General features: G+C 46.1%; 2 protein-coding genes across 2 annotated transcripts in view; both read left to right on the top strand.

The window, feature by feature from the left end:
* The window catches only part of PPP1R3E (protein phosphatase 1 regulatory subunit 3E), a 3,601-nt gene extending 1,521 nt beyond the window's left edge, over positions 1–2,080 (top strand). Inside the window, exon 4 of the mRNA XM_006776818.2 lies at positions 1,256–2,080. The gene's annotated coding sequence lies outside the window, so the exon portion shown is untranslated. The remainder of the gene's footprint in view (positions 1–1,255) is intronic.
* The window catches only part of HOMEZ (homeobox and leucine zipper encoding), a 16,314-nt gene continuing 7,666 nt past the window's right edge, over positions 1,316–9,963 (top strand). Inside the window, exon 1 of the mRNA XM_006776792.2 lies at positions 1,316–1,393. Within this exon, the coding sequence (XP_006776855.1) occupies positions 1,369–1,393 (25 nt within the window). The 5' untranslated portion in view covers positions 1,316–1,368. The remainder of the gene's footprint in view (positions 1,394–9,963) is intronic.

The following is a 9,963-nucleotide window of genomic DNA, read 5'->3' as shown; positions in this document are numbered from 1 at the left end:
CCCGCCACGTGTGCCACCTCAGGTCCCCCAACCCTGCCCATCCCAGCTTTAATTCAGCCGTAATTGCCTTGTTAAAGTTCTAGGAACTTGGCCATTGCTCCCTGACCCTGGCATCGTGATGGGATTCCCTTGTCACTCCTGATTGTCCCTGGCTTCAGTCTCAGAATTGGCTGGAGAGTGATGGCAGGTCGCAGTCAGAGCCCCTTCCTCCAGCCTCCTGACGGCCCTCGGGGTTAAAATGAAGGCAAAACCAACTCCAGGCCTGCCCTTGCAGCCAAATCACGCAGCGCCTAAAGGGCTGATACACTCAGGGGCTTCCCGGGAAGTGCCCGCTTTACCTTTCTGGGGTGCCTTCTAATGACCTTTACGCACTTTATGGACTGTATTTGTCAAGGGACAGTGAATCCCAAGAATCACTAATCTGCTTCTGCTTCAGAAGACAAGGAAGTCACTGACTAGCTATATAACTTTGGACAAGTTCCTTCACCTCTCCGAGGCCCAGTTTCCTCCTTGGGAAATTGGATTTGGATTAGGTGATCTCTTGCGGACCCTTGCTTTGACATTTTATGATCTGCGAGTGGCACAGTATAGATGAGGAGCCACATTCTCCAACCTACAGTTGGAGAGCTACAGTTCAGAACACACAGAGCCCCTAGCATCTGATTGGGGCTGAGGATAGGTCTTCCACAGCCCAGGAAACATCCCCAAACCAGCCTGCAACCTCAGTATAAGCCTCTCAAACCACAGCCCATCCTCTGCCCTTGCTTTTTGCTCTGGCCCCAGCCTGGGTTCTCTGAGATAGCTTTGAAGAGGTGCATCTCTCTTGGGGACGGTGATGCGTGGAGGTCCCAAAGATGAAAGGAAACAACATTGGGGGCTCTCTTGAGGAGAAAGGATTATGGGCATAAAAGGGAGATCATTTCAAATTAAAAAAAAAAAATCAAAACAACTTGAAAATTAAGTGGCTCCAGAAGATGGCAGTCTGCTCCATATTTTGAGCAAGTGAAGTAGGAGAGCCGGACTTTGGCCCACTCATGTTTATGCCTTTTTTTTCCTGGTTAACCTCTGCTGGTTATTTTTCTTTTCCTCTTATTCTGTTCCTAAGTTCTTTGCTTTTCTTTTTTCCTGTCACTCCCTCCACTCCCTCATCACTTTCACTTTTCGTTTAGCATATAGGGCATCTGCCTTCATTATCTCTATTTCTATTTGTTTCCCTCTCATCCTTATTCACCTGTGCTATTCCTTCTCCCTACAGAAGGGGTGGAAAACCTACTTTTTCTCCAAGACCATGATTGACCCACCTTCCTCCCTCAGGCTCTTTCTTCACAGTCTTCTAGAAGGGAGAAGAGCGAAAAGAAGCAGTTCCTGATGCAGAGGAACAAGGAGCTCCCAGGTAACCAGTTCCCCGTCCCCTTTTCTATCTCTTACTGATTTCTCAAAGAAAATTTCCCGCAGCCCCCTTTTCCTTGTCATTAAGGGAGAGAGTGCATGAGCATGTACCTGTACATGCGTTCGGAATACAATATAGGGCTTTTTACCATGCCCCTCCCGTCTAAAGCCTTAATCCTTTGAAGAAAGATGGCTGAAAGAGAGGGACTCTGAGTCATTCCTCAAACAAATGCCCCTTTAAATATCATCCTTCTGGTGAAGAAAAAAATTTCATGCATCTTATGGATCATCTTCAGGTCAAAGTTCCAGCAGAGTGAAGAGAGAAACTGTACTGGAAGCCACCAACCAATGCACTTAATAGTCATCAATGAAGAGCCCAAGGGAGGATAATGGAGAGGGAGATTGGGTTGAGGCTCAGTGTGTAGTAATCTCTTGCTTAATATGTATGCATTACTGTTATGTTGTATTAACAATTGTAATAGTACACATTTACGTATCCACTAAAATCTGGTGTCTTGCATGCATTATAATATTACCCTGTTTTAGAGATAGGAAACTCTAAAACCGTAATTTGTTCAAGATTACATAGGTAGTGAATGCAGAGCTAGGATTATGAACCCAGGAAATCTCCAGAGCCTCTGTGCATAATTGTGATGTTACATTTTTTTCCTTTAAAAACAATTTTTTCTTATTAGGAAAAAAAATGCGGTTTCTAATTGTGCTCTGCCTTCCCATCCTCTCGGTCTCCTGAACTGGCTTGGAGAAGGCAAAGCACTGAGAGTCCCACATTTCATCTCCTTCCAGGAGCTTGCTGCTGTCTCCTATGCTAGTGTCCCAGCTCTGCAGGATCAGCAAGGGATTAACCCACCTGCCTGCTAGAGAACTTGGAATCCATTTGAACCCATACCATGGGATTCTCCCCTGATCCTAGCCAACCCTCCATACCTGTTCGTGTGCCACACCCTTTTACACTCCTACCACTAGCTTTGAACAGGCCAGTTGCCTAAACTTGCTGCTAGAAGGATCCCTGACGAAGGCATTGCTGGGTGCTCTGTGTGCTTGGGCCCTCTCTCAGAGTCCTGGTATTAGTGGATAAATGCAAGGTGGTTGGGGGCAGGGAACCAAGGGTAATCCATGGTTTGTAAGAAGTTACTGGCCCATTCTCAGCTTTATAGACCCAGCACACTAGTCTGGTTCTTCCCATATAGAGCTGCCCCAGGGCCTGGGGGTAAGCTGATACGACTCAGGAAACACTATGAGTGTTAGGCATTGTGGTGGGGACTTTCCTCTAAAGCAGCGGTTCTCAACCTGTGGGTCGCAAACAATGAAAATACATCCTGCATATCAGATATTTACATTACGATTCATAACAGTAGCAACATTACAGTTATGAAGTAGCAACAAAAATAATGTTATGGTTGGGGGTCACCACAACATGAGGAACTGTATTAAAGGGTCGCGGCATTAGGAAGATTAAGAACCACTGCAAGGTTGAAGACTATGTGAACAGGAGCAATTTACAGTATATCAGCCGTGGACTAGAAAGTTCCAGAAGAGAAACTATTACCAAAGTCAGGGGCTTGGGTCCTTGAAGCAACACAGCAGGAACACTGTTGCCTTTTTCTCTCATCCAGACGTCAGATGTCTCATAGCCTTCCTTCTTTATCATTATGAATGTAGGTCATCATTTCTCTTCATAATAAGCCCTAACTCCTGAGCTTTCCAATCTAACTCCCTTGCTTCTAATTCCTGTGTTTCTCTGGCGCTCCTGTGGATCCTTGTATTCCATGGGTCATAGAACCAGAGACCTGTGAAAAAAGGCTTGTCTTTAGAGATCACTGGGTCCTGGCTCCTATACAGACGGGGACATGGATCCAGAGATGAAAAGTGACTCCAGCAGGGTCAAAGAATTTTTTTTTTTTTTTTAGTACAGCTCAAGATGGGGCTTAAACCCAGGCCTCTTGACTACATCCTATTCCCAGGCTATGAAACAGGCTTCTGCACAATCAGACCCACAGTTTTTCATGGCAAGGAATATCAGAAATGTTTCATTTTCTGCTACTAGTTTCCATTCTCTTCCCCATCCAGGCATAAAGAGAAACAAGAGGAACTGATAGTTTTCTCTATGTTCCCATCTTTGGCACTTCTTTTGCTGATATCACTAAAGTTGCTACAAAGATTGCATAATCTACCCATTGAGTAGCTAACCTGGATAGGAAAGGAAAGTTTGCCCTGTGAATTCACCACAAACTACTGTTCTCATCAGGCCCAGAGTCTTCCCACCCCTTCATAGTGCAGCCCTAGTCACTGGGCCCCAAACCCACTAGTATTGTGCCTCACTGCAGCTTCCTCATGCACCAGCTCTCCCTTCTGGATAAAAGACCTCATGTTTGAAATAAAGTTGAAATATGAAAAGAATTTATCATCAGATATTGAGAAGTATTGTTTGTTTTTTGGCCAAGAACAGCAAGAGACACAGAGGCAAGTTTCCTGGTCATCTCATTTCGTAAAAGTCCTATTCCCTCTCTACTAGAGTCCTCTGCCTATGCAAAAGTTGGGTGGGAAGGAGTTGGGCACCCAGGTATGTGATTCCCTAGTAAAAGATCCCACCACCATTGGAGCAGTGATAAGAAAAGTTATTAGGGCACAGTGCTTTAGTTTCCTGGCAGGTCGCACCAGCTGCTGGTGCAGTTAAAGGGAGCTTGGGTAGAAGTCCCGTGTTTCCCCTTGAGTGGAGGTTGTTTTCCTTAAGGGGACAATCCAAGTTACATCCTGCTCCTTAAGCACTGGAGAGAAGAGCAAAGCCCTTTTCCCTACCAAGGGAAACCCTAAAGCCAAACATGAGAAATATGAGAGGGAGGAAAAGCAAGGGCCTCTGTCTAAAACAATGGAGCAACAGAAATCAGTGTTAAAGGGAGGCATCCTTGAAAAATGTCAAGTTCTAGCGTAGTACTGTCTCCACATCACCTGAGTGATGAAAAGTCCAGTTACCCATCAAGCTCTAGTGTGAGAATAATCAGATGCCTCCTCATTACATCATAATAGCCAAACTGTGATGTCACTGCGGAGTATCCACTCTGGTATAAGTGAAACTACATATGCTGAAGAGGAGTCAGCATGAGGAGCAGACGTCCAAGGAGAGGTAGGTGGGGGCTTTTCAGGGCTTCACGCCATGGCTTACGGCCTAGGGTCCCTCTGTGGCGTCAGCCTGTGTTCCAGAATTGTTGACATTAGGAGTATTCCTGGAAGCTGTACGTATTAGTTTTCTAGGGCTGCCGTAACAATACTACAGACTGGGTGACTTAACAGAAATTCAATTCTAGAAGTTTGAGATCAAGGTGCCAGCAGGGTTGGTTTCATTGAAGTTCCTCTGTCCTTCGCTTATAGGTAGGTCGCTATTTTCTTACTATGTCTTCACATGGTCTTTCCTATGTGCATGTCTGTGTCCGAATTTCTTATCATAAGGACACCGGTCATGTTGGTTTAGGATTCCCCTCAGACCTCATTTTAACTTAATTACCTCTTTATAGACCAGGGGTGGGCAAACTTTGACTCGAGGGTCACAATGGGTTCTTAAACTGGACCGGAGGGCCGGAACAAAAGCATGGATGGAGTGTTTGTGTGAACTAATATAAATTCAAAGTAAACATCATTACATAAAAGAGTACGGTCTTTTTTTTTTTTTTAGTTTTATTCATTTCAAATGGGCCGGATCCAGCCCGCGGGCCGTAGTTTGCCCACGGCTGTTATAGACCTTATCTCTGAAAACATTATGAGGTACTAGGAGTTAGGACTTTAACATAAGAATTTTGGGGGAGGGGGACATAATTCAAGCCATAACAATAGTGTTTTTCACTCACAGAAGTAATTGCAAACCACAGATGTGACCCTAAAAAACCCAAACTAAACGTATCCCTAACAATTTAGCCAATCCCCAAATGCCCAAGGCCCTTCCACTTATACCTGACGGAATGCAAAGTATGGTGGAAGAAAGTCAAAGGAAAGAGATATCACTCTTAACCAGTTGTTATGCTGGCAGGCACCCAGGGAATCCTCAACCTAATATCGGGGTCCAGGTTCTTGTCACAGGAGAAGAAATAATTCAAGCGTTACATTTAGCAAAGCATACTACATTTCTTCATGTAATAGTATGCACTGAGAAGTGAGAGCAGGTGACCTCAGAGAACAAAATGTCCTAATGAAGTTTTGGTGGGAGTTTTGTTTTTTGTTGATTTTTTTAATAATAGATTTTTTAAAAAATATTATTAGGTAGAAAGGAAGGAAGAGAGAGAGAGAAACATTGATGGGCTGCTTCCTACTGGGAGTCGAGTCTGAAATCCAGATATGTGCCCTGACCGGGAATCAATCCATCCGTGACCTCTTGGTGCATGGAAGGACACTCAATTCACTGAACCACACCAGCCAGCCCCAGCCGGACTTCATGGAAGGGTTTTATTAAATACTAGTGTCCCGGTGCATGGATTCATGCACATTGAAAGGAAATTAATTAGAAGAAATATTTTAATATTGGTATTCCCCCTTTATAATTGAAGTGTCAACCAAATTCACGATCAACAATGACAGATCGAAACACACACATAATTGGTGCCAGTGAGAGCTTTATATGTGTCGCACATGCGTGAGTCAACTTAGCCTATATGCTAAGTGTCCTTCCCACCTTCTGCCTGGTCGCTATGACGACTTGCTTTATAGCCAGGTAGAAACACTTTACACTGTAACCAAATGTCTGTGAAGAGAAATGGTGGATCTCAAAAATGACTTCAGGTTTTCTCACTGTGCAGAACATAGTCAAACACTGCTGCAGTTAAATATTTTACCCTTTGTTCTCCCTGCCTGATCTACAATAACAATGTGCTTCGTGTTGATATTTACTATTGTGTTGCTGACAGTTACCTGAAAGAGAAGTTGGGATGCTTCACTGGGCTGGAAAAAGTTTAGCTAAATCCGAAAGCAGGTCTACTGAAGCAAGTTTATTCTGTATATATAAAAAGCTAAGTTGACTCGCACTAGTGCGATACATATAAAGCTCTCTCTGGTGCCAGTCGCACTCGTGTGTTTCCATCTGTCATTGTCGATCATGAATTTGGTTCACACTTCTATTATAGAGAAAGGGAGAATATCAGTAGGGTCAAGTTTCTAAGCTTTCTAAATCTCTGTTTTCCAGTTTATGAAAAGAAAATAGTATTCCACCAAGTCTCCTATCTACCTACTCCAGGACTTCTGTGAGGATCAAATGAGATGAGGCACGGGAAAATGCTTCACAGACATTTAGTTAAACTATAAAATGCACCTGGCTATAAAGCAAGTTGGGTTCCTGCACTAAAGAAACTCCAAGAAGGCTAGTTGCTAGGAGAGGAAGGCAGGCACTGCTATGTGACATCATTACCCGACACCCACAGCGACTGTTTCCAGGCTGGGCTGAATTTTGCATTATGGGGTCTTGGCAGCGTTGGCTGTGATTTGGTGGGGTGTCGCTCCAGGGTGGTGGCAAGGCCTGCATTGGTTTGTTGGTGCCAGGTCCGTGGTGCCCGTTTATTTTTAAATGGTTAGTGCATGTCATGGCAGCTCCTGTGTTGAGTGTCTGCTCCTGGTGGTCAGTGCGTGTCATAGCTACCGGTCGGGTGGACAATATATATAGAGGCCCCGGGGCGTGCATGGATTCGTACACCAGTGGGGTCCTTCGGCCTGGCCTGCAGGGATTGGACCAAAACGGGCTCTGACATCCCCCAAGGGGTCCCGGATTGTGAGAGGGCAGTCCTCGGGTGCTGCACCAGAATCGGGCTCCCTCCTCTCTTTTTTTTTTCTGTAATTATTGACATATACATTTTTTTTATTGTCTAAAGTTCTACATATGTCTCCTTTTTCCCCAATTGACCACCCACCCCCGCCAGCCATTCTCACCCTGGGCAAGCCCCCAATGCCCCAGTGTCTGTGTCCATTGGTTATGCTAATATGCATGCATACAAGTCCTTTAGTTGCTCTCTAACCCCCCACTCCCCTACCATTTGTCTCTAGATCAATCTATTCTTGTTCATCAAATTATGTTGATCATTATATCCCACATATGGGTGAAATCATGTGATATTATCTATCTCTGACTGGCTTATTTCACTTAGCATAATGCTCTCCAGTTCCATCCATGTTGTTGCAAATGTTAAAAGTTCCTTCTTCCTCTCTGGTTCTGGATGGGTCACCTGAGAACCGTAGCTGCCAAGTCACCGCAGCTCGGCAGCCCCTGTTTGAGCATCTGCCCCCTGGTGGTCAGTGCACATCATAGCTGCCGGCCGGTCGGCTGGTCACTTAGGCTTATACATATAGATGGACAAGGGGTAGATAGGGTGGTCCTCTGCTTCTGACGCTGATGGGGTGACAATGCAGCTTGTCCTTGCCCCTCCTTTCCAGATAGTGAATCACCCCCCCCCCCTTTTTGTCCTCTCAATTATAAGAAATTGGTGAGGGGGAAGAGAAGGAACAGGTGGGCAGTGAAGGTTATGTCTGTGACCAAGACAAAAAATGGGAAGGTAGGGATACAGCTTGAGGCTTTATTCTAACTTTCCTGCCTCAATTACAGTTTAAGGTTTTGTTTGTTTTCCAACTTTTACAAACACTTGTGACCATGCGAACATGTTGCTGGGGCTCCTCCAGTGCTTTGGAAGCAGTTTTGATGCACTGCTTCTGGGGAGCATTGGTCTTTATTGTGAGACTTCTCTTCCCAAGCTAGAGGGTAAGTGTGCCTCTGGTCAGTCCTGGGAATGTCTGAGCCATGCAAAGGGAGAGAGGATTTTTACCAGCGGTGATGGGGGTTAACCCTTCTACCTTGAGGGTGACATGCTGAACCCCCACTCTTCAGCACTAGTTCCCTGGAAGAGCTGGGAGGTTATTGTCTTGCTAAAGGTGGGACCCTCACTTTTCTGATATTGTCAGCCTCTTGCTCTCTTCCATTCCCCAAACCAGTCAACTCCATCTTCTATTTAAAGCTTTAGGGTGAAATGCACATAAAAGAGGGAGGTGTCAGCCTGTACTCAGAACTGGGGCAGAGGAGTTTCTTTCCTTGGGTTCTCCCTCTCCCAAATCTGTCTTTGATTCTGCTCCTGGCTCCTGGCAACTAGTGTCTTTCTGAGACAAAAAAGATGGCTGAGTTCTTCACCCATCACAATTCCAAACCTGTGATTAGTGATGCCCGGAGTGACTGAATGGACCCTCCAGGGTTAGGCAATAAATCCCTATCCAGTTCTCGCCCGACTTTCCAGCCAAACAAGTCTCATTGTTTGGATTATAAGAAAATGACCACTACACTGAAAACTGAGGGCTGCTGGGGCCTAAAATGTTTCACTTTTCCCTTCCTTCATGATTGAGGAGGTCAGTATATACCACCAGCCCTAACTTAAACCCTGAGGGATCAAAAGCTTCTAACGCTAAAGCTGAGTGTGTGTGTGGGCAAGGCTAAAGTAGGTTTACAGTTGTTCATATGGAAAGTAATACAACTAATAAACAATACAAGAAAACACTTTTATGTATTCACAACTGTAAGCCTACTTTGGCCCCGCCCTGTCTGTCTCCTATCGCTTACTGCCATGCTTCTGCGGAATACTAACTTGGAGGCGGTGGGGCTGACCCTTAGTTGAGATTGTTACTAAATGTAATGAGGGAGAGCAGGGAGGCAGGGGCAAATACAGGGCCAGGATCAGAAAACAGAGCTATTCAGTGACCTGAACAGGCAAAAGAGACTCTTTGAAAGATCAGCATAAGAACCAGAGTCACTTCAGAAAGTACTGTTCCCGAGCTTTATTCAGAAGACTGAGTATCCTAACTATGCAATCTGTTGGCCCAGAAGTTCAGAGTGTGTGAAATACTGCATTGGTGGCAAGTCCATTTTATTGTCGCTGTTTTTTGACGGCGGAAACCAAGGTCCCAAATATGAGGCAGAGCCCCAGGTCTTCCTTACTGCGCGCAGGGAGGTGCCCTCGGGCAGTTCGTTGGGAACACCTGTTTGGTGCCAGCTGGACCCGGGAGGCAAAAGGCGCCGCGCTCCCGGTACCACCCCCGTCTTTCCGGGTGGCAGGACATTGGATCCGTCTTGGGAGCAAGTTCCCGGTAGCTCCAGGCGCTGCGTTTGCAGTGACGCTGCTGCGGCCGCTGGCCCCTTTGCTGGGCGGGCGCGGCTCCTGCGTCGGGCTAAGGGATGCTGAAAGGGACTCGTCCGGAGGAAACAACTGGGAAGTGGTTGCTGGCATGAAATCTTCTGGTGGCTTCCTGTTACGCAATGGAAAAATCTAAACACTTTATCCTATCTTATGAGGGTCTCACTGATCTGTCCCTTGCTTATCTATCTGATCTCATCCACTACAATTTTCCACCTTTGTGCACTGTACTCCAGCCATGTTTCTTCAGGTTTGCTCAAGAGTTCCTCGGGGGCATCCCGGCGGCGCAAGGCCGCGCACCCGCAGGTCCGGCGCCGCGGGGTCGAGGGCGGGGGCAGCTACCCTGGCCGCGGAGGAGGACATCTTCCCTGCCCCGCACCACAATAGCCCCCGGCCGAGGCCCACGCAGCCA

Source organism: Myotis davidii, unplaced genomic scaffold (genome assembly GCF_000327345.1).
Source record: "Myotis davidii unplaced genomic scaffold, ASM32734v1 scaffold1949, whole genome shotgun sequence".
Taxonomy (NCBI): domain Eukaryota; kingdom Metazoa; phylum Chordata; class Mammalia; order Chiroptera; family Vespertilionidae; genus Myotis; species Myotis davidii.
Note: the sequence above shows the minus strand (reverse complement) of the source record. Positions and strands in the feature narration are given on the sequence as shown.